The 25,432-nt window shown below is 41.8% G+C and overlaps 1 protein-coding gene and 1 pseudogene across 1 annotated transcript in view; both read left to right on the top strand.

Annotated features, from left to right (window-relative positions):
- The first annotated feature begins 260 nt into the window (after window positions 1-260).
- The window catches only part of TNS3 (tensin 3), a 312,789-nt gene continuing 287,617 nt past the window's right edge, over window positions 261-25,432 (top strand). The window contains exons 1-4 of the mRNA XM_006876503.1: window positions 261-410; window positions 3,126-3,176; window positions 7,347-7,469; window positions 20,987-21,051. Coding sequence (XP_006876565.1) covers window positions 261-410; window positions 3,126-3,176; window positions 7,347-7,469; window positions 20,987-21,051 — 389 coding nt within the window. The remainder of the gene's footprint in view (window positions 411-3,125; window positions 3,177-7,346; window positions 7,470-20,986; window positions 21,052-25,432) is intronic.
- LOC102820245 lies at window positions 4,476-5,612 on the top strand (annotated as a pseudogene).

Here is a 25,432-nt window from a genome sequence, read left to right as displayed (position 1 = left end):
ATCTTATTACTATTTCCCCTCTTCAGACTGTGCCTTGATCCTTGGATCATACAAGAGTGGGGCAGTAGTTGTCCTGATGCAGACTGTACTTGGCCATCCTGTGATTAGAAAATTGCCCAGAAAACATACCCATAGTTCAATTCCCTCTCTGTTTGCTTGCATGACAGCCCAGCCCCCCCGAGTGCTCACTCTGTTTCTTTGTCCCTGTTTCCTGACAAGTTCACCTCCTCTCTCCTAGGCCCGCTGCCCTGATCTCCATGATGGAGGACGGCTATGAGCTGGACCTCACGTATATCACAGAGCGCATCATCGCTGTCTCCTTCCCTGCCAGCAGCTCTGAGGAGTCTTATCTCCATAACCTGCAGGAAGTCACATGCATGCTCAAGTCCAAGCACGGCGACAACTATCTGGTGAGTGCTGGGACCCCTGGGTACCAGGGTGTGTGAGCATGGCAGCTCTGAGAAGGGGACAGTTTGGGCACTGTAGTTGGCACCAACATTTACACATTTGTGGTGTACAAAGTTCTTGCATGCCCTATATAATTACAGCCTCACTTGCTCTCCATGGCATGATGAGAAAGGCAAGTCCTCTGAGGTCCCTGTTTTATAAAGTAGGAAACACTGATCTATGCTGTGGCCACTGTCTGCCCTACCTCAGGGATAGGTGGACGTTTCCATTAATAGTCTACATCAGGATGACTACTGCCCCAGTCTTATATGTATGCAGCCATTACCAGCCAGTTCAGGCCTCTTGTTGCCTGGAGATTCTTTTGGGACATTGCTGTCTCCAGCAGCACCCAAGGTGTAGATACGGCATTTATGGTATCAAAAGTAACTCTCCCTCTCCTCCTGAAAAATCAATTCCAAAGCCAACAGCGTGGGTGCCTAAGTAACCTGGGGATACCCAGGACACATGTACAGAGCTGGTTTTGCAAACTTAAGTGTGAAAATTGTAAGAAGCCCAAAAGGGGGAAAATGTGAAAGAACAGCCTCTCCCTGATTCTCCGTGTTCAGTTTACCCCCTTTTTTTACTAGTCCCCCTGTTGCTAGTCTATGTAGAGTCTGTTAACTCTTCTTCCTTCTACCAATATTATCATAGCTCCTTTGAAGTACAACCTCTCAGCTGCCCTAAAAGGCCTCTTTACCCTCTTTGGAGCTAATCCTCACCATCAGCGAACAAGGAGATACCGTCTACATTAGTCTTATTCTGCAGATGGATGGGCCTGGCCTCTGGGAACTGTGTCCTGGGGAACTTGTGGAGAGAGGGTCCTGATGGAGTTGAGGGTGCTTCTGATCCCACCTTTGTAGGCCCCTAGGACAGCCCCCGGGTAGGCACGGGTTATTACTCCTCAGAGCTTGTGGCTGCACTGAGGACCTGTCTGTCTGTCTTCATGATGACCTGGCAATCGCTAGACTCTTGTAAGCAATACGATATCTGGACCCCTGTCGCACAATCACACACCACAGATAACTGCTCTTCTTTCAGCACAAGGTTTCTTTTGTTGGCATCTCTTCTGAGGCCTCCTGCAGGTTTATTAGCATGTTCCAACCTCCCCTTTCCAGCTTCATCCCCCTCTCCTAATCCTAACACACTACTTCATTGTAGGGACCGATACCCTGCAGACTGGGGCCTTGAGCTATTGGCCCATTGATACTGGGAGGGGCCCAATTGGGATCAGAACATCCTCCTACCTCTCTGCAAAACGGCTAGGCTAGAGTGGTTCCTTATTGTTTTGGAACAAGGAACGTTTTGAAATATCTGAAACATTGGCATGTCTTGTACTGACTGTTGATTAAGAATCCTAGAACAAATTGATCTGTGGTTTTCCTCATCCATCTGAAAAGGCTCTAACTTTATGAGTTGCATTCTCAGACAATTAAGCGTGTGTGTGTGTGTGTGTGTGTGTGTGTGTAGGAGGAGATTCTCCAAATATCATTCCATTGTGACACATCTTATCACTCCCTAATGGGCTAGAGTCTTTGAGGAAGGGTTCTGTGTGTCATACCTCAATTAATGCTAACGGACCTGAAATAAATTTGTGTTTAATAGGCCAAAGGGCAACTATGCTAGGGATAAAAATCAACATGGGCTCCAGAGTGGGCAGAAATCCTACCTGACTGGGTGACTTTGGACAAAGCACTGTCCCAGCACTCCTCTGGCATCCTGTTGCTGAAGTAAGGAGAGCCATGCCTTTAGTGGATTCATAAGGCCTTTGTTGCATGAACATTATGGGTTTTGCTTTACTTGAGTATTTATTAACTTTCTATACCAGCCACTCCATGGCAACCCTGCACAAAGGCAAAACCTACTTGAAAGCACTTAACACCACCACCACCAACAAACAAACATATCTACTTTTTCAATTAAGCTAGAAAGTGGTTCTTGGTTGGTTATAAATATAAGAAACACAGCTCTTGCTGATAGTTTTTCAGTATGGGTCTGCTGGCACACTGTAGAATGGAATCACTGGGAGATATAAATTATTAATGCATTGATCTGCAAACTAAAAGGTTGAAGGTTTGTGTATACCCAGAGATACCTCAGAAGCAAGCCATAGTGATTTACTTTCAAAAAATTAGCTACTGAAAACCCAATGGAATACAGTTCCATTCTGGCATATATGGGGTTGCTATGAATCAGAACTGACTTAATGACAGCTGGTTCGAACACTGTAGAACCACCTGCGTAGGTAGTCCTCTCCCACACTGTACCTCTTTTCCTCCTGAGTATGCTTGTGTGTTCTAAGGAGCTCTGGTAGCTTAGTGGTTACGGATCGGGCTGCGAACCACAAGGTCAGCAGTTCAAAACTACCAGCTGTTCCACGGGAGAAAGATGAGGCTTTCTGCTCCCGTAAAGATTTCCAGCCTCGGAAACCCTGTACAGGGTCGCTATGGGTCAGAACCGACTCCACGGCACATAACAACAACAACAACAATCCGTGTGTGTTGTAGAGGCAAAGCAAGTCCCTGAGAATTTGGTACATCATACTTTCATATTTTTTGTTCTATGGCTTACTGTCACTTTATGATGTTCGCCAAACAGAATGAAAACTGCAATTTATTCTCTCTTTCAATCTGTGAGAGAAACCACTTTTTGCCTTAAATTTTTCTTTTTTCCTTTTGTAGGTATTAAACCTTTCTGAAAAGAGATATGAACTTACAAAGCTTAATCCTAAGGTATGAATTTTATTACATCATTTTCTGAGTTTTATCATGTAGACAATGCTTACCTTGCTCATGGAAAAATAGTCTGCTCTAGATCTTATGACTTGATAGTAACTATTAGGAAGTTTTCATATCCATTTTTTATTTAAATTTTGACATAACTAATAATACAATATCACCACCAGGAAATTGAGTTTGGCACAGTCCACAGATCTCATTCACATTTCACTAGTTTTGCATGCACTGGTGTGTGTGGGGGTGGGGATAAGGGGGCGTTTTCTGCCATTTCATCCAATGGGTAGATACATGAGGGTGAGTCAAAAATTATCTGCACTCCAGTTACATCAATAATGCCTGTCCATGACCGATGACCACACTGAGTGTGCACATGAAATGATTCATGTCAAATAGATGAGTAACAGTGGATTAGGTGGTAGATCAGCCATGGCTTTGCCTATGAAACAATCCACGACGGACTTGAGTTTCAAGAAGTTTGTGTAAGATAGGTACCGAAACAACCCACAGAAGAGCGTAAACAGAAGCGTATGTTTGGACATCTGCAAACAAAGTTTGGACCAATACTCGAAGGAAAGTAAAAAAAAAGACATTTTTAATTGTTACTAGTGGTGAGATATGGATTCATCACTAGGAGCCTGAGAGTAAACGGCAGAGTATGGAATGGAAACATCTTCAAACGCAGACCAACAAAAGCTCGTAAGTCAATCGTGTAAGCTGGAAATTTACATTTCCAGTTTTCTGATATTCTCAAGGGCATTGGAACACTGTCAGGAAAAAGGTTCAACAATCAACAGTGCTCTTTGTAGTGAGATGCTCGCTGAAGAATTGAAGCCTAAAGTTTGGATTTAACACAGAGGCCTGTTATCCAAGGGCGGTGTGGTCTCGCTTTGTTGATACTCTGCAAAAACTTCATTTGGAGGTGTTAAAGTGTCCTCCCTATAGTCCTGGTCTTGCTCCATCGGACTTTCACCTGTTTGGTCCCTTGAAAGCAGCCCTTTGAGTATGAAGATTCACCTCTGATGAAGAAGTGAAGACAGCAGTATATTCATAGCTCGCAGCTCAGCCCTAAACATTTTTTAAATAAGGGAATAATACGAAAGCCTGCTGACAGATGGACAAAGTATATTGAAAAACAAGGGGATTATGTCAAAAAATATTGTTTTTGAAGGCCCCTCCCGCTCCCGGCTGAGAGTCTCGGAGCTGTTGCTGCAGGATCCAGATTTTACCGCTGCTCATCGCCGCTGCCCACCTGCCCGATGTGCACTCCCAATTCCCTCCTTTTCCAAAACCAGCATGGCAGCTCTCAAGGATCAGCGGATTCAGACTCTTCTTGAGGAAGAACAGTCCCCCCAGAATACGATTACAGTTGTTGAGGTTGGTGCTGTTGGCATGGCATGGCCATCAGCATCTTAAGGAAGGACTTGGCACATGAACTTGCTCTTGTTGATGTCATGAAAGACAAACTGAAGGGAGACATGATGATCTTCAACATGGCAGCCTTTTCCTTCGAACACCAGAAATTGCCTCTGGTAAAGATTGTAATGTCACTGCAGATTCCAAGCTGGTCATTATCACAGCTGTAGCACATCAGCAGAAAGGAAAAAGCCGTCTTAATTTGGTCCAGCGTAACGTGAACATCTTTGAATTCATCATGCCTAATGTGGTTACAAATCGGGCTGTGAACCACAAGGTCAGCAGTTCGAAACTACCAGCTGTTCCGCCGGAGAAAGATGAGGCTTTCTGCTCCCGTAAAGATTTACAGCCTCGGAAACCCTGTACAGGGTCTACATGAGTCGGAACCGACTCCACGGCACCTAACAACAACAAATGTGGTGAAATGCAGCCCAAACTGCAAGTCGCTTGCTGTTTCTAATCCAGTGGCTATCCTTACCTATGTTGCTTGGAATATAAATGGCTTTCCCAAAAAGCGTGTTATTGGTAGTGGTTGCAATCTGGATTCCTTTTCCTAATGGGAGAGAGGTTGGGAGTTCACCCACTAAGCTGGCCCGGGTGGGTCCTTGGAGAGCATGGAGACTCTAATGTGCCTGTGTGGAGTGGTGTGAACATTGCTGGTGTCTCCCTGAAAAATCTGCAGATAAGGAACAGTGGAACAAGGTTCACAAACAGGTGATCGACAGTGCTTATGAGGTGATCAAAGTGAAAGACTACTATACCTCCTGGGCCATTGGACTCTCTGTGGCAGACTTGGCAGAAAGCATAATGAAGAATCTTAGGTGGGTACATCGAATTTCCATCATGATTATGGGACTCTATGGGATTAAAGATGACGTCTTCTTTAGTGTTCCTTGAATCTTGGGATAGAATGGGATCTCAGATGTTTTGAAGGTGGCGCTGACTCCTGAGGAAGAGGCCCGTCTAAAGAAGAGCGCAGATACACCGTGGGGCATCCAGAAAGAGCTGCCGGTTTAAAGTCTGCGTTAAAGTCTGCCATACCACTTCACCGTTCAGGCTGCGAAGGGATTTTAGTTGAGGGGTTGTGCATGTTGTCCTTTTTATCTGATCTGTGATTAAAGCAGTAAAGTTATGACCCAGGAAGAACACCTGTTTTCCTAAAGTCAGACACAGGAACGGTCCATAAACCCTATAGCTGGCTCCTGATGGTGGGTAATACTTAACCTCGTGTAGTTGTAACTTGGTTAGTATACAATAGTTCCACCACCTCGGAGACACCACTGCCAATGGTGCCATCCTGCCACTGCCCTTCAGACCAGAAGAATGTGGTTACTGTGTGGTATGTCAACACTCAGTATGCCTAGCCCAATGTGTTTTCCAATCATATTCTGGGTTCCAATGTGTAAACCCAAGATTGTGTGTCTTGTGCATAATTGTCCTGAAAGATCTTATTTTGTGTACTGTGTTTATCAGAGTAGTATGCATTGCCATGTAATGTAAAAAGATCTACATCTAAACATTGTAACTATTTGTCATACCAACTAATACACCAACTAAACCATGAACAGTGGGGAAAAAAATGTTGTATTTGTCTTTTATAAAAGTGGATTCAAGTACATTCTATAGCCAGAGTGTGGATAATTTTTGACTCACCCTTGTATATATAACTACCACCATCGTCAGGTTACAGGACTGCCATCATCACAAAGGTCACTCTTTATAGTCACATCTACTCTTCCTACCGGTGTAATTTCCAACAGCAAAAAATGTGGGAATATTTTTAAGAATGCAAATGTACAAGTTATGTATATACTGTAATATTTTGTATTTACTGTAATAGTAAATTGCCTCTTAAAGTCGTTAACAAAAGTAAAATGAATTTATGTATAATATCATCTCATCTGTGTTAAATACACATTAAAAAACATAAAAGGATTCGTTAAAATGCACTGGTGGTTGCTTATGAGTGGTGGTAGGAATTCGTGAGTTTTCCTTCTTCCTGACAGTTTTCTGAAATGTTAAATTAGAGTTACATTATTTCTGTTGGCTTTTCTAATCCAACAGCCCTATGTCTCCTACCCCCATGAGTAAAAATGAAAGAAAGTAAAAGTCCTAGCTTGCTGTAGTATGTTTTTAGAACTAGACCTATTTTTCATGACTTCTAAAGAGTTGCTATTTTTGTGTGTAGCCTCATTGTATTATTTATCCTCTGATTAGTGTCTTCTTTGTTAATGCACTGCACTATAGTTAAGATTTGAAAGTGTTTCCTCTTCCACGGGCACAGTTATCTCTTTTGAGGAATTTTACTGTCTCCCAAGTGTGTGTGAGCGAGTCCTTTGCCTCTAAAACATTATTTACAGAGTAAGGGCAAATAACTTACTGCACTTTCCCAAACTTCGATTTCAGTTTGAACAGAGGAATTTTGCCCCCAGCTTAGGCCAAGAACTTCTAATTCAGGTCCTGCCAGATCTCGGGCTCCCCATCTCCCCTCCCACTACCATATTGCACCAGTTTCTAATCCTAAAAGGACTATCTGCAATTGTTATTCTAGCTGCTCAAGAGTAGATAAGACCCTTGGAGAGATGTTTTATTTACTTTGAATTTTTCTCTCTAGTACAGGAACCTGGTCACAGTTCTCGATAGGTTTTAGAAAAGGAACATGCAGCATCATTTTTGACTAGCAAATGAAATGCAGTGACGCAAAAAGACCCATCAGAAAGTGGAGACTAAGAATGCACTTTCTTGTTGCAGACAATGGACGTGGGCTGGCCAGACATGCATGCTCCGCCTCTTGATAAGATGTGCACCATATGCAAAGCCCAGGAGTCGTGGCTCAACAGTGACCCCCAGCACGTGGTGGTTATCCACTGTCGGGTGAGCAAACGGAGGGTCTCCCTGGAGGTTGTGAAGGGTGTGGGATAAAGACGGATGCTGGTCACACAAACTGTTCATGAATCGTGTTCAATCTCACTTTCAACTGTGTGACTTGCTCACTGTGTGTCTGTGGTTAGGTTTCATATGTGTTCTTAAAAAAGAAGCTCAGACCTCCCAGAGTTGGACTTTAGAGTTTCTAGGATTATAATTCCTAAATGGACATTTTCAACTACTGAATGGTGCTGTGGGGAATGAGTGTCTTTCTCTCTTCCCACCCGTTTTTCCTCCCTTCCTTTTGCCATACTTTTTTCTTCCTTTGTCCCTTAATGAGGAAAATCCCCTTTTTAAAAAGAAAGAAAGAAAAAGGCAGTTTTACAATACTCGCATCAGATTTTCTGTACCCTCCAAATTACAGTGAATAACAACTTGATGGCACTTAACAACAGCTACAATGGATCGACGTGTGAATATGGGATGTTGTCATCTTTCAGAAACTGCACCAGCCCGCAGGAGAAGTTACTTGTGTGTTTTCGAGGAATAGCCCAGGACTATCTTGATTACTGCAGTCTGAGCAGCCTGCTTTGCTCACCAGGGTCCAGGCCCCTTGTACGGCTGGCATATTTGTTCTGGGGACCACCTATCTCCTCCTCCTCCTGGCCTTTTTAAGTTTCAGGTTTCTCAACTGCTTTCAAATTGATTTTTGCCTCTTAATAACAAGAGCTCCAGTCTTGATCCTGGTTTCTCAACTCTTAATTGAGAGTCATGAGAAAAAGATGCGACTTTCTTCTCTCATCAAGATTTACAGTCTCGGAAAACTGTACGGCGCAGGGTTCTGCTCTCTCCTGTAGCGTTACTATGAGGCGCAATTGACTTGAAGCCTATGAGTTTTGCTGTGATTTGAACTGAGGATAAATTATGCTAAGGGGCAAGGAATTGAGTCTTGACCCTCCTGTAAGATACTTTTGCTATAAAGGAGAGGTTGTAATCACACACGCACCTTGACTTCGTGCAGCATGTGATAAGATGATTTGACAAGAAGTTTGCCAGTAGGTTGGGGGCACAATTCTTTCAAGGGAAGTTCACTGTTTCCAACATTCGGTACCACATTCGGTGACCACCAAAAACATCTAGAAATGTTGACTTTCCTGTCATGAAGAATTTTAATTAGATAGTCTTTTAATATTCAAAAGCTACACAAAAATCAATTTTCGAATTCAGTTCAATTACAGAATTTAATTTTTTAAAAATCAGTGATTTGTTTTGTTACTGTTGTTGAGAATGTGCACAGCAAAACAGATGCCTGACTTTCAAAAGTATTACGTTATTTTAAGGAATTTCCCCTCAAATATGTATTTTAGTGCAAACTTGGAATGGGGAAGACATTTTAGAAAGAATTCTGATCCATTAAAGCTCACTGTATGATTTTCATCAAGCTTGACCTTAGATATTTTTATATGATGAATGGATCATTGTTCCCTAAGATCACAAAACAAGCTATTACCAAGCATTGTTCCCTAACCCATTGGTTCTTACAGTGTAGCCACAGGAATAGCATCACCTTATACTTGTAAGTAATGCAGTTTCCAGGATCTGATCACGGATCTACTGGAGCTAGATGGGACCCAGTAGTTTGTTTTTCTGATAATGCTGGTGCGCTCCAGAGTTACGTAAGCATGCAACTGAACCATTCATTCTGTTTTACTTCAATTTTTATGAGATAAATTGTAATATTATTTAAAGCATATGGTGATAAAAACAAATGACCATAGAGAGATTTCTAAAGTGCTTCTTACCCCTAAGCAACTCTTGATTCTCTGGATAAATCTTACTGATGGAACTAGGCACATGTTAAAATTTATTAAAAATAATTTGCTTATCACTTGTGCTCTTCTGGTGTCATGTAAAGCATTTTTGAAACATTTAAGCAACATAACTGTGAATGATAAGTCTTTAAATGTAAAATGCCTGATGTTTACATTGGCAGAAGTTTATCACAAATAAAGCTTTTTCTGATAAACAGTGGGCTGGGGGTGGAGTATTGACAATGGACAAAATCCATGTGCTTTGCATTTCCTTTAACACTGTGGTTTGTGGTTAGCCAGAAATTGCTAAGCTTGTTGGGTCTGTCTTGGTTTGAGTAGTAACAAATGGAGAGGCCAGTACAGGAATGTTCCTCCAGTCCCTCTCTCTTTTTTTATTGTGGGAAACTATATGTAGTCCTGAGATGGCGCTGTAGGATAAGCATTGGATTGTTAACCAAAAGGCCAGTGGTTCAAACTCACCAGATTCAAACCCACCAACTGATGCTTGGAAACTCTATACAGGGTCGCTATGAATCGGAGCCAACTCGATGGCACTTAACAACAACTATATGACAAAGTGTTTGTCACTTTAACCATTTTGAATTGCACAGTCCTGGAACCTTCGTTCTAGTCACTGTGTTGTGCAGACATCACCACTGTCAATTTCCCTCACTCTCTTCTTTGATACAAGGATACTGTTTTTGCTGGTTTGTTATGTCCCCCACCTGCCCCACCATCCACCAAGAATCATTGATTCAGTAATTATCCAGTTCTTTGGAAAGGTTTCATTCCCACTAGACTTTTGTTTTGAGTGGATGCTGAAGAATACAGATGGCAAATTGCATGATCCAGGAATTCTCTGATGTTTGGTGAAAACTGTGCAAATCCAAAAGAATGTTGCTTGTGTTAACCGACGTCACATCTATGCCTTTGTTGTTAGCTGCCATCGAGTCAGCCCCTGACTCACGGCTACCCCACGCACAGTGGAAGGAAATACTGTCCAATCCTGCGTTGTCCTCGTGAGATAGACCCCTAATGATTCATAGGGCTTCACTGGTTGATTTTCTGAAGTAGAATACCAGACCTTTCTTCCTACTCCTTAGTCTAGAAGCTCTGCTGAAACACTTCTGTATCATAGTCACATGTAAACCTGGAATTAAACTTAGGTCTCTAACATGGAAGATGTGGTTTCTACCTCTGAACCGCCACTGCACCCTGTCCAGGACTAAAGTAACCTCACTGCCACTGAGGATTCCCAAGACTCCATGGTTGTTGTTGTGAGGTGCCACTTAGTTGGCACTGACTCATAGTAACCTTACGTGTAGCAGAATGAAACCCTCCGCAGTCCTGTGCCAACCTCACAATCGTTGGTACACTTGAGCCCATTGCTGCTGCCACTGTGCCAGGACATCTCATTAGGGTTTTCCTCTTTTTCACTGACCTTCCCACTTTACCAAGCATGATGTAGTTCTCAAGGGACTGGTCCCTCCTGATAATATGTTCAAAATCTGGCCTTCCTGGCTTCAAGGAGCTTTCTGGCTGTACTTCTTCCAACACAGATTGGTTTGTTCTTTTGGAGTCCATGGTACTTTTAATGCCTTCTTCCAACACCGTGACTCAAATACGTCAATTATTTTACAGTCTTCTTTATGCGTTGTCCAACTTTCATATGCATATGAGATTATTGAAAATACCATGATTCGGGTCAGTCACACCTTAAAAACAGTGATGGATTGAGATGGTAGGGGTAAAGGTCAGCACTGGTTCTGACTTGTATTAAAATAAGGGAAGGGGAAAAAAAACTTTATAAAGCATAATACCAGTAGCTATACGATTAATAACCATGAATATCAGTATTTACCTTCAAAGGCTTTATGTTATATGTCTTATGACAATTGTAGATGTGGAAGTGTCCCAAGTCTAGGTAAGATGAACCAAGATTGGCAGACAGGCAGGTGGGTCTGATAGGCAGGTCCAGCAGGCAGATAATTAAGCAGGCCACTGTCTCAAATCCAAAGAAGTGGAGCTTGCAGGACAAGTCACATCCAAACCCAGCACAAATCTAGCAGCATTGCCTGAGTGTCCATTATATTGGAAACATTCCGCATCCCTAAGAAATGTCCTTTCAATTAATTGGCAGTTCATAGCCAATCATCTTAGAGTTAATTACCCCTGCTAATAGCCAACCATCATAAGGTTAACAGCATTGCATTAGATCTCTCCCTGCGGATAGCCACATCTCATCTGCCAAACCACTGGCAATACTGGCCCCGTCAAGTGGACACAAAAGCTTAACTATCACAGCATGCTTGCATGGGAAACCTAGAAGGCTTTCTTCTCAGTGGAGAATACTCATGGGTAAAATACATATATGAGGGGGCTTCAAATAGTTCATGGAAATTTTCCATTACTTTGAATTCCAGTTTTTCACAAACTTTTTGATGCTCCCTGGTATGACTTTTGGTTTATTGAAATTGTGATCTAGATTTATTCTGTCATAATTTTTTTTCTTTAAAAATAAATAAATATTGACTTCTGGTTTGGGGGTAGGAGAAGCAGAGAGGGGTAGGGGAGGCTCCTCAGCAGAGGCACAAAACAACAACAATAAACAACAGAAAAGGTGCTTTCCCAGAGTAGTTCCAGAGCTTTGGATCTAATATAAGGTGCGGGCCATCCGTTTTCCGCACCCACCGGTGGAGAAATCTGACTGTGGCGGGAACACACGGTGATTTCTGAATCCATCAGCCCGCTGCCTGCGGACCCCTGGGCCTGGGTTGGGATCAGAGGGCGGAGCCACAGCCAGGCTGATACAGTGCTAGAGCTGGAGTGGTGTCTGGAAAAAGAGGTGTGACAGCTTTCTGCACTATTCTTTCCTCCTCTCCCCTATGGCACCCTCTCTGCTCCAGCCCAGTCACCTTCAGGTGGGTGGGAGCGCACCCCCAAAAGGGACCAGCGTTGTGCCCACAGTTTTCCCATGGCACAGGGAGGAAATCTACAGAGGGTGGAGAAAAATAAGGAAGAAGTCAGGAAACTGCTCCAGGAGCAATCAAACAAAATGAATATAGCATTGAAAACAATCCAAAACCTGCAAAAACAGGTCCAGATGATTAATAACAAAATATCAGAAATGGATAATACACTGAAAGGGCAAAGGAATAGAACTGCAGAGGTGGAAGCCAGAACTAGTAAGCTGGAAAGACAAATCTCTCAATGCTGCTAAGATAGAAGAGCAAACAGAAAAAAAGGATAAAAGCATCTGTAGAGTCTTAAGATTCATGTTAAGGAAGCGTAGTGGTTAGGAATTGGGCTGGTAACCTCAAGGTCAGCAGTTCGAAACTACCAGCTGTTTCGTGGGAGAAATATGAGGCTTTCTGCTCCAGTAAAGATTTACGAACCTCGGAAACCCTGTGCAGGGTTGCTATGAGTCAGAACTGATTCCATGGCACTTAACAACAACATCAAGATTCATGTTGGATAACTTAAAGAGGAATAACTTAAGAATTATTGGCATTTTTTGGAACAAGAAGAATCACAGAAATCCACAGAGGAGATAGTTGAGGATCTTCTGGAAGAAAATTTCCCTCACATCTTGAAGGAAGAGAAGATAAGCATTCAAGAAGCTGAACGAATCCCAGGAAGGATAGACCCCCAAAAGAAAATCACCAAGACATATCATAATCAAGCTCTCCAAAATTGAAGATGAGGAGAATCCTAAAAGCAGCCAGAGAAAATAGAAGTATTACTTACAAAGGCAAATAAATCAGATTAAGCTCTGACGTCTCAGCAGAACCATGCAGGCAAAAAGGCGATGGGGAGACATACATAAAACCCTGAAAGGAAAAAAAAAAAAAACTGGCAACCAAGAATCGTCTACCCAGCAAAACTGTCAATCAAATGCGATGGTTCAATCAAAACATTCCAGGATAAGCAGAAGCTAAGAAATTTTTTCAAAGTCAATCCAGCACTTCAAAACTTCCTAAAGGGAGTTCTTTGGAATGACAGCCAACAAGAACAGAAAACAACCAGAGATTGACAGATGTGGCAGAACCACCCAGAACACAGTTGACAGATAGCAGAGTTCACAAAAGAACAAAATTACAACAACGAATTCAGAGGAACTGTGAGAGCAAACAAAGATCAAAATAATAACAGTGTCAGAGAAGGGAAAAAATACAGGAACAGAGATCCAGGTGATGAGGAGATCAGGTAGATTTCAGGATACAATAGACTGCCTTAAATGGAGGGGAAAGTTAGTAGACTATAGAGTAACTTCAAAAAAGTTAATACTTCACAACTTATGAAAATGAAGATTCAGGCAAAACAAAGAAACAGTAAACCTAAGAAGAAACTGACAAGAAATAGCACACACAAAAATGAATGCAACTCCAGAAAGCATGCAGAACAAAGGAACGAATAGCATCACAAAAATTAACATAATGACAGCAGTTAATCCATACCTATCGATAATTACACTGAATGTTGATGGATTAAATGCAAAGTGAAGAGACAGAGAGTGGCAAAATGGATAAGAAAACAATCCCCTTCAATATGCGACCTGACAAAGACACACCTTTCACAGAAATAACAAAACAGACTAAAAGTTAAAGGATGGAAAAAGATATACCAAGCTAATCTCAATAAAAACTTGCAGGAGTGGTAATACTAATCTCTGATAAAATAAACTTTAAGGCAAAAACCAGCATCAGAGATAAAGAAGGACACTAGCTCATGATTAAAGGGTCAATTGAGCAAGATGACATAGCTATAATAAATATCTACGCTCCCAATGAAAGAGCACCAAGATATACAAAGCAAACCCTAGTAGAATTGAAGAAACAAATAGACAAATCTACAATTATAGTGGGAGATTTTAATATGCCACTCTCAAAAAGAGATAGAACAACCAGAAAGAAACTTGACAAAGTCACAGAAGAACTAAACAACACACTCAGCCAACTGGACCTCATAGATGTGTACAGAGCATTCATCCCAACAACAGCACAATACACATTCTTTTGCAGTGTACATGGAACATTCTCCAGAATAGACCATGTGTCAGGTCACAAAGCAAGCCTCCATAAATTTACAAATATCAAAATACTACGGAGCATCTTTTCAGACCACAATGCTATAAAACTAGACATCAACAATAAGAAGACCAAGGAAATTAAGTCAAATATATGGAAACTGAATAACACCCTGCTGAAAAGCGACTGGGTAGTACAAAAATTAAATGGGAACTCACAAAGGTCCAAGACACAAACAAGAACGAAAACACAGCAGACCAAAATCTTTGGGACACGGCATAAGCGGTGCTGAGAAGACAATTTATTGCGATAAATGCACACATCCAAAAAGAAGAAAGAACCAAAATTAACACATTAACACAGCATCGACAACCATTAGAAACAGAATCAGAAGAACCTAGTCACCAAAAGAAAAGAAATGATAAAGACCAGAGCAGAAATAAACGAGATAGAAAACAGAAAAACTATAGAAAGAATCAACAGGACAAGAAGCTGGTTCCTTGAAAGGATTAATAAAATTGACGAAACATTGGTAAACCTAACAAAGAAAAGAGGGAGAAGACACAAATAACATGCATCAGGAACCACACGTCCTAACGATGTCATGTCAATGGGCGATGTCACAATGGAGCCAAAGGAAATAAAAAGAATAATAATACTATGAAAAGCTGTACTCCAGCAAATCTGAAAACTTAGAAGAGATGGATATTTTTAGAAAAACACGACCTACCTAAACATACACAGAATGAGGTAAAAAACTTGAACAGACCCATAACAAAAGAAGAAATTGATCAGGTCATTTTAAAAACTCCCAACCAAAAGAAGTCCAGGTCCAGACGGCTTCACTGGTGAGTTCTACCAAACGTTCAGGGAAGAGCTGGCACCGATTCTACTCAAATTATTCCAAAACATAGAAGACTATGGAAAACTTCCTAATACATTATATGAATTAAGTATAACCCTCATACCAAAACCAGGGAAGGATGTCACTAAGAAAGAAAATTGTAGACCAATAACCCTCATGAACATAGATGCAAAAATTCTTAACAAAATCCTAGCCAACAGAATGCAACAACACATCAAAAAAATTAAAAATACATCATGACCAAGTGGGGTTCATATCAGGGACGCAGCGATGGTTCAGCATTAGAAAAACAATCAATGTAGTCCAGCATACCAATAAGAAAAAGGAAAAGAACCACATGATCGTATCGATTGAAGCAGAAAAGGCATTTGACAAAATCCAACATTCATTCCTAATAAGAACACTCCACAAAGTAGAAATTGAAGGGAAATACCTCAACATGATTAAGAGCATATATACAAAACCCAAAACCCACATTACTCTCAATGAAGAGAAATGGAAAACCTTCACTCTGTGAACAGGAACCAGACAAGGATAACTTTTGTCACCACTCCTATTTAATAATGTGCTGGAAGTCTCAGTCAGAGTGGTATGGCAAGATAGGGAAATTAAAGGCATCCAAATTGGCAAAGAGGAAGTGAAAGCTCTCTCTATTTGCAGGCCATATAATCCTATACATAGAAATCCCCTAAGACTCAGTAAAAAAGCTACTAGACCTCATTGGAAGATGCAGCAAAGTGGCAGATCAACATACAAAAATCAGTTAGATTCCTTTGTACTAATAATGACAGCACTGAAAAGGACATTAGGGAAGCAATACCATTTACAATAGCCACACAAAGGATGAAATATCTAGGAATAAATGTAACCAGAGAAACAAACGACCTGTACAATGAAAACTACAAAACACTACTACAAGAAACCAAAAGAGATTTACAAAAATGGAAGAATATACCATGCTCCTGGATAGGAAGACTTAACATTGTGAAAATGTCAATACTGCCCAAAGCAATTTACACATATAATGCAGTCCTTATCCAAATTGCAACGACATTCTTCAAAGAGATGGAAAAAACAATTACAAACTCTATATATAGAAAGGAAAGACACCCAAGATTAGCAAAGCACTCCTTAAGAATAACAATAAAGATGGAAGCCTCTCACTCCTTGATTTCAAAATTTACTATATGGCTACAGTGGTCAAAAGAGCTTGGTACTGGTACAGTGAAAGATACATAGATCAATGGAACAGAATTGAGAATTCAGAAATTAGCCCATTCACATAGAGCCAACTGATTTTCTTTCAACAAAGGGCCTAAGTATATCCGATGGGGAGAAGATAGTCTCTTCAACAGATGGTACTAGCAGAACCGGAAAGCGATATGTAAAAGATTGATACAAGACTTATGATCCAGCAATTCCTCTACTTGGTATTTACCCACAAGAAGAAAGAGCCACAGTCTGAGAAGATATATGCACACCAATGTTCATAGCAGCACTATTTACAATAGCAAAAAGATGGAGGCAGCCAAAGTGCCCATCAACTGAAGAATGGTAAACAAACTGTGGTACATACACACAATGGAATACTATGCTACCTTGAAGAACAACAAGGAAGCTGCAAGCCACTGCATAACATGGTTGAACTTTGAGGACATTATGCTGAGTGAAATTAGTCACAAAAAGAGAAATACTGCATAGGACCATTATTGTAAAACCTTGAAAAAAAAGTACCCAATACTTAAAGGGGGGAGGGGGGATTGTCTTTGTTGGTTACCCGGGTATAGGGGTTGGGGCAAGTGGAGGGAGGGGAAGATAGAGCACAAGGTAGGGAATAGACACTGGATAGTTTGGGTGCTAGGGGGTAGGGTGGGCAATACACAAGAAGAGGGAGGGGGATGGAAGAATAAGGCGATGGGAGAACATTTAGGCAGGTTTGCTTGGGCTAAGTGGATCAGAGGTAAATAGTGATACTGTGCTCAACCTTGGAACAACAAGGATCTGGGATACAGGTTTGAATGGGTAAAAGAGAGGGAAAAAGATGCTTGGCTGTTTGAATTTTCGTTTACCTTGCCTACTATTGTAAAATAGACACTCGTCGGGAAGAGAAAGGAATAGCCAGAAGCATCACCATAGAAAGCTTGTAAGTCCGTCTTCAGTTTATAACGGATTAGAATACCTAAAATGGGGCTAGAACTTGCACAGTGAAGAAGGTTTTACATTGCATAGGTGGAAACCTGATCCCCATCCAGAATCTTCTGAGGTGGGAAATTTCCAGTTGAAAGGACAAGCAGATCAGCCTGGAGCTGCTAGAAGAACAGAAGAAACTTAAAAGACTAGCAGGAAAAGTCAAAACAATACCAGCAGTCTGATTGACTACTACAAGAACAAGCAAGTTGTTCGCCCCGAAGCCATCAAGGCAAGCAGTCAGGTCCCTTCAATGTAAGCCTCCTTCTACTCTGAGACTCAATGGGACTACACAAGCAGGCATGTGGACCTGCTGGTGACCATGTTGGTCTACCGATAAGGAGAAGTGGACAAAAAACAGCAATGAAGCTGTGAGCTAAGTCCGACCACATTCAATAGACTCCTGTCAACCTGGATTGAGACCTGTTTGGCCAGCAGTATGGCGAGACTTTGGGTCTCCTGGGCCCAGGGACAGAGACACGGCCACAGAGGACTGGAGCAGAGAGTGAAGCATCCAGCTGATATGAAGTGAGGGGAGATGCACAAGAACACCCATACTTGCAGAAAGTACCCACTTGACCAGGCTTCAATGGCTGGATGATCAGAATTCGACTAGAGGAAGACAGAAGAGGAAAATGAGAGTAATCTGTTACAGTATGATGAACTTGACCTATACTTAATGGAATTAGTAGCTCAAAAGAGGGAACGGATCTTTACAGCAAGGATCGTTCCCACCCCTTCAGTACACAGGGTTTACAGGGATGGGTAACTTAGACATTGGCTACCCAAATTGGGGGGCAGGGGGCTACAAAGGCAAGAAATGACTATCTTACAAGATTTCAAGAAGGAATCTATTTCCAGAGTATGTAGGGGAAGGTAGAATCTCCACTGAGTGGTTTAACCCAACCTGTCTGGATAGGGCTGGTGAAAGGAGATGGGAATAAGACTGTTGTAGTTCAGTAGTGAATAATGAAAATCCAATAGTGAATATCAGGACCGACTGTGAGTGTTACAAATGTAAAGGTAGACGTTTTGTAACAAAAGGAGTGGAGTGGGTGGTCTTGCAGTCCACAAATGGTAGTCCATGGAACCATCAAGAAAGAAGAGTGGCGTGCGGGACCCTATCCAGAGATGCAGTGATGCCAGAAATGGAGGCAGAGATGATGACATGGAGAGATGGAGTGGCTGGTGACTCTGGTCTCTGGGCGGGAGAAGGCCGAGGGGCAGGCTTGCGGGGTGTACCCTTTGGTTGTTTGAATGGTTATATATTCCCGAGTGCTTTGGTGTACATCCAAAAAAAAAAAAAAAAAAAACCCAAAAACGAAACAAAATGGAGGGAATGGAAGCAAATGCTTTTGAATGATGATGCGTGGAGGGGATTGTAATCATTGCAATGAAATGAAATATGATAGGATGAATGTAAAGTTGATGTTCGCTCATGTAAACTATCACTCAAGTCACAATAAAATTAACAATAAATGAATAAATATTACAGGTTTATTTAATTTAATAAGGAGCTCTGGTAGCGTAGTGGTTACGAATCGGGCTGCGAACCTTAAGGTCAGCGGTTCGAAACTACCAGCAGCTCCGCGGGAGAAAGATGAGGCATTCTACTCCCGTAAAGATTTACACCCTCGGAAACCCTGTACAGGGTCGCTATGGGTCGGAACCGACTCGACAGCACATAACAACATTTAATTTAATAAGGGAACTAGGCAGATGTCATAACCAGTTCAAAGAAGTAAAAATTAACAAGTTTATACTGAATAAAGGAATGTTCTAGTATGGCACCATAGGGTAATAACTGGACCTCAAGGTCGGTTTAAACCACAAGGTCGGCAGTTCAGATTCACCAGCTGCTTCTTGAAACTCTATGTAAGGTTACTACTATGAGTTAGAACTGAGTTGACGACACTTAACAACAACAAAGAAATGTTGGAAGTCACAGTGTGCATGTAGTTTACTAAACATTTGGAGTTTCAATGCTACCAGAGGTACGAGGTCTATCTGCTATTCCCTTTAACAAATGGATTTACCAGCTTACATGTTAGTACTCTGCCAGTTTGATTTTATGACATTCTAGATTAAGATTGACAAGCTTTATGGCTTTTAAAAAAATTTCTGTATATTTACTCGTTTATATAATTTCATGAATGTGAGATCATACAATGTGTAATTTTGTTTTGTTTTTGTGATTGACTTATTTTGCTCAACATATGGACTCTAGGTTCATCCATATCCCAAGATTTTTGGGGAACTTTGTGTGTGTGTGTGTGTGTGTGTGTGTGTGAATGGGTATGTATCACCTTTTACATACCCATTCATCTGCTGTTGGACACTTAGGTTGTTTCCATCCTTTTGCTATTGTGAATAGTACTAAGATGATGAACACAGGTGTGCTTAAGTCTGTCTGTGCCACTATTTGATCTCTATGGATATGTTGGTGTTGTTAAGTGTCACCAAGTCGATTCCGACCCTTAGCAACCTGTATAGGGTTTCCACGGAGCAGCTGGTGAACTTGAACCATTGACGTTGCAGTCCAAATAACTTTGCAGTCTGATGCATTAGCTCACAGCACCACATACCTAGGAGTACAATTGCAGGGCCATATGGCGGCTCTGTGTCTTGTTTTTTGGAGGCATTGCTAGACTGTTTTCCACAGCAGTTACACCATTTTGTATTCCCACCAGCAGTGGTTGGGAGTTGCAATTTCTCTACAGACCCTTTAACAAATGTTGTTTCCATTTTGATTGATCCTTGCATTTCCCTGATGGATAATGACAACGAGCGTCTTTTCCTGTATCTGTTGACTGTTTGAATATCCTCTTTGATAAAGTGTCTATGTCCTTTGTCCAGTTTTTGATTGGGCTCTATATGTCTGTTTGTCGTGATTTTTTTCTTTATATTTTAGATATTAGACTCTTACCAGCTGGTGAGCTTGAGGTTCAAACCAACTTTGCAGTCTAGTGTATCAGCCCACAACAATTCATGATCTGGGTGAGGGTGTTCTGCCATATGGTTGTGGGACTTCTCGATGGCATCATCATACTATGGGTAATCCTGGCCTACAGTGCTGGAGTCCCACGGCCCTATTGCGGCTGTGGACGGTCTGTGATAACTGACTTCCCCACCTGTCTGGGGAAGTGGCCTTCATCACACCAGCAACCTTGTGCTGCCAGGGCACCGACGGTTTGCCACGTGCTGCTCTGGACAATTTCAGCAGTTTGTACAGTCCTATCCCCAGCCTCACACTGGATAGTCTTTTCCATTTCACCTGGCTAATTAAGTCATGCTAATTGCTGCTGCTCTAGGCGGAGTTTCTTTTGCTCTAATTGGGAAATGGTAAAATTACTGTCTGCTGCTGAGCTGCGCCTCTCTGCCCTTGGGGCTCCTGCAGGTGCCCCGTTAACACCTGCTCTTGGCAGCTTCGCCCTGTGAGCATGTGCACATTCTCGCTGCAGAAGTTGTTTTGGAATGAGGTGCTGACTACTCCCTCCTCACCCTGCTTTACACACCTCCCCTCTCCCCCATAGGAAATTTCTTAGGGTTCCTTCAGTGTGTAAGCATTTTCTGGTTCTAGTTATACTTCTTCTATGGGACTCTAGAGCAACTCAGTTCCTGTTTTGTCTCTTGCAGGGCGGGAAAGGACGCATAGGAGTGGTCATATCATCCTACATGCACTTCACCAATGTTTCCGCCAGGTAAGATATCCAGATGCTGTCTGCAGATGTTGTGGAGCTGTGAGACCAAGTAGGATAGCGGGCAGCACCCTGGAAGCTGCTCTAGGTCCTGAGGGGACTCCCTAATTGGCTAACCTAAAGTGCTAGCTTCTGAGGCCATGTTCAGTTGGAGCTCATGCACGCCTGGAGAAGATCATTTTCTATCTCAGCAATTGTGGAAGATTGATACACGGAGGCATCAACAACATTGAGCTCACCGTCATTCTCTACGAAAACTAAGAGAGAGAAGTGTTAGTGTCTTTAACAGTAAGAAGTATCGTCTCCTGCTATGCCACTCCTACGTTGTAAATGGTAATGCTGACAGGCACCATCTGCTTTGTACACTGGGTCTTTGGGAAACTCTTTGTTAACCTTGTTTAATTCTCACAGCTCACCTGTGAGGCAATCATCATTGATTCTCATTTTATAGATGAGAAAATTGAGGTTGGGAGGCTTGCTCTTGCTCATGAAGCCTGGGACTGGGCAGCTAGGTTTGACCCAAGGTGGAGAGGTGGTGCTTACGCCCCCTGTATCTATAGTCAGCATAATGTCTGCAAGCCTCAGTTCTCAGAAGGTGGAGAAGCCATTGTGGCGGCATTTCCAGCCTCTGTCTGCTCACCTACATCATGGACCATGGATACAGCAAGGCCCAGGGACCTCGGCGGCCAGCCATCCCTCCTGGCACCAGGATGCACTGGGTCCACCCAGATGCCACCTCCTCACACACAGATGTCCATTCATGCTAGAAATTCAGTTAAAAATATATATATAATAATCCTTTATGGGTTTGAAATTTGCATCTGCCCTCTTTTCAATGCCTACTTTGTGGAGCATGAACTATTCCATTCGGAGGAAATATAAACCTATTCATATTAGCTGATAAACCTTTTCTTTTTTAGCATTAGGGAGTGAAATTTGACTTTCTGAATGTTTTCTCTGGAAACAAATTGAGGAGCCTAGTGCCTGCCAGGGAGGAAACCTAAGCCCCAATTGAAAATCAGATACCCTCTTGTTGATAATAAGTGTTTGTGTATGTGCCAACCTGATTCAGATTCTTGGTCACATTGATCCATTTCATTAGCCAAAGACATTTGGTCAGAGACCAAACTGAACCCGGTCAGATCTGAACTAAGATCACCCTCCACATTTCTGCCCCAACAATGCAGATCTTTGTGAACTTAAAGGCACAGGAACTGTGGAAAGCCATGTCCTTCAGAGAAAGGATGATGAGAAGTGGGCTTTTTTCTCACTTCCGTCAGATCAATAATACCATTTCTGGTATTATTATATTTATGTCTCACATGTTTGCTATCATTTGATTTACATGAATTTCTAAGTCTTGGTGTCCTCTTTATGGAATCCTGCTTTGGTGCTGTAGGATAAGCACTGGATCGTAGGGTTGATTTCAGCCACAACGTCAGCAGTTCAAACTCATCAACTGCTCCTTGGAAACCTTCTAAGCGTCGCTATGATTCGGAACTGACTCGATGGCACTTAACAGGAACAACAGAGTCCTCATCAAGCAAGTGGGAATAGTTCTACTTAGAGTTCTGTAAAAATGGAATGTGTTGTTGTATGTAAAGCAACGAGATTGTTGCTGTTGTTAGAGCTATCAAGTCAGTTTTGCCTCATAGGTACCCTGTATAGCGTTTCCAAGAAGCGACTGTTGAGCTTGAATTGCCAACCTTGTGCTTCAAACCAACCTTGCAGTGTTAGTACACCAGTACTAGCAATTCATCTTGTTACGATTGCTTTCCATATAATCACACCTTCATTTTTCACAGAACTCAAAGGTACAACTATTCCCAATTTCCAAATGAGAACAAGATTAATAAACAGGTGTATTAATAATAATAATATTATTATTATTATATAATAATAATAATAATAGGTGTGCTGCTATAGGATCAACACTGGACTGCAAACCACAAAGTCGCCAGTTCAAACCCACCAGCTGCTCCTTGGAAACCTTTACCTGGTTGCTATGAGTTGAAATCAACTCGATGCCACTTAGCAACAACATTAGCTATTATTAATGCTGTTGCTATTAATAGGAGTACTAGTGTTCCCGTACTTTAAAAATAAAGTAGCTTCACATTACAACAGTGTTTTCCAACTTTTCTAAATTAACACTATTTTGTAAATGTTTTCTCTTGACAACACCTAGGACTTCTGGTATGGCACTGTAGGATAAACACAGGACTACAAGGTCAGTTTGAGCCACAAAGTTGGCGGTGCAAACTCACTAGTCACTCCTCGGAGACCCAATACTGGGTCACTATGAGTCGGAACCAACTCAGTAGCACTTAACAGCGACAGCAGCAATGCTCCCTTAGATGAATATAATGCTGTATATTATACGGAGTCCTGGTGTGGCGCTGTGGCTAATGCGTCAGACTGCAAAGTCGTTTGAACTACAAGATTGGTGGTTCAAGCTCACCAGCTGCTCCTTGGAAACCCTATACAGGGTCGTTATGGGTCAGAATTGACTCAATGGCACTTAACAACAACAACATACATTGTGCAGTGATTGATTTTACGTATCTAGGTTGCTGGTTTTCTTTAGTATGTATGTTGCTTCTGTTACTCTTAACTGTAAAGCATAACATGATAAACACATTCCTCTGCTTATATCTTGGATCATTTCCACAGTCTTTTAGAGTAGGTCACAGGGAACAAACATTTTTAAGTCCTTTATCACAAATTTTACTCCAAAACAAAAACAGAAACTTTCGGTCACAAAGTAAGAGCAATATTTTTCTATGTACTCCCTGAGAAGATGTAAAAATAAAAATGCATAAAAATAAAATGAATAATATTAATGTTAATACTTATATTATGTATAAATGTTGACCAAAATGCATTATTAACACTTAGTAAAACAAGTGGATTCCAGAAAAAAAAAAGTGCTTAAGTGTGCATTGTTGTTGTTGTTAAGCGCTGTCGAGTCGTTTCCGACCCATAGCAACCCTGTATAGGTTTTCCAAGGAGCAGCTGATGAGCTTGAACCACAAACCTTGTGGCTCAAATAACTTTGCAGCCCAGCGCATTAGCCCACAGCGCTACACCAGGACTCTAAGCGTGCATAGATGGATATATAATATCCATAATATACTTTCAACTTAAATAAAAATAGATCCACTCAATATTTTGAATATTCAGAGTTTAAAAGAACTCTTCAGTGTGTGAAAGTCCTACCAACCCAAGCCCTTTTTGAGGCAAGTATAAGAATTAAGAGCCATGTTAGAGCATTTAAGGAAGTCAAATCTTGTTCAATTTAATTTTGAATAGTTGCTTTGTCCTTCTGCCTAAAACGCTACATTTTTTTCCCGAGAATTTTTTCTTGGTCTTGGTAGTGTCCACAATTCTGGGACTGTGTATAAATTTTGTCTGAATGGGCGTGTGTACATTTTCAAAATTTACACTGGATTTGATTCAAATAGTCTCAGGAGTTTGGACTTACCCTACTGGTGTTCCGCTGTTTATTTTCCAGGTGTAGAATACCTAACCTATGGTTACGTTGTAGTTACTGTTGTGTGCTGTCGGGTCAGTTCCAACTCAAAGTGACCCTGTATAGGGTTTCTGAGGAGCGACTGATGAGTTTGAACTGCCGACCTTAAAGTTCAAACTGACCTTGAGGTCAAATGCTTATCCTATGGTGCCATGCTAATCTCTAAGATCTGGTATAGTATTTCTTAAAGGTTCCTTGATTAGTACTCTGGGCATTGGGAATCTAGTGTTAAATACACTATGATGAGTAGCTGGATTTCCTTCTGTGCCACTAACCTTAGAAAACGAATTGGACTACTCGCTTTAAGATGCCATGATGCCCTCACGATGCTCGGCTGGTCAGTGGTGTTCTCAGCCCTTGTCAGCCTGGTGACCACTGGGTCACCAATTCTGCCACACTTGTCCCAACCTGGCTTCTGAAGCTTTGTGGGGTGGCCATCAAGTGAAGTGTTCTGAGGCAGTTCTGTTCCTAACACATATACATCCGGTTTGCAAAAGCTTTCTTATGACGCCAAACCGGGGTCTCCCTTGTTGTCTCATGTGGCCGTCTGCTTAAACTGCTCGTATTTGTTGGGAGATAGAGTGGGAAATGAGCTGGTTTGGGATGCCAGTCCTGCTGCCAGCAGCCCGAGAAACCTCAGGTAAGTTATTCTTGCAGTGGTGTCTGCAAGACATTTAACCATGAGACCCTGAGATCAGGTGATGACATTTTAGCTTCATTTCAGACCCCACTGCAGTATACCTTGCACTAAACTGAACACATCCCTGAGGAAATGAATACTAAGAAAAGATGGCAGAAGTGGGTATCCACAAGGTGTAGCAAAAGAATGGGTCCCCTGTCCACAAGGTGTAG

The sequence above is a fragment of the Chrysochloris asiatica genome, unplaced genomic scaffold (assembly GCF_000296735.1).
Source record: "Chrysochloris asiatica unplaced genomic scaffold, ChrAsi1.0 scaffold00384, whole genome shotgun sequence".
In the NCBI taxonomy this organism is placed as follows: Eukaryota; Metazoa; Chordata; class Mammalia; order Afrosoricida; family Chrysochloridae; genus Chrysochloris; species Chrysochloris asiatica.
Note: the sequence above shows the minus strand (reverse complement) of the source record. Positions and strands in the feature narration are given on the sequence as shown.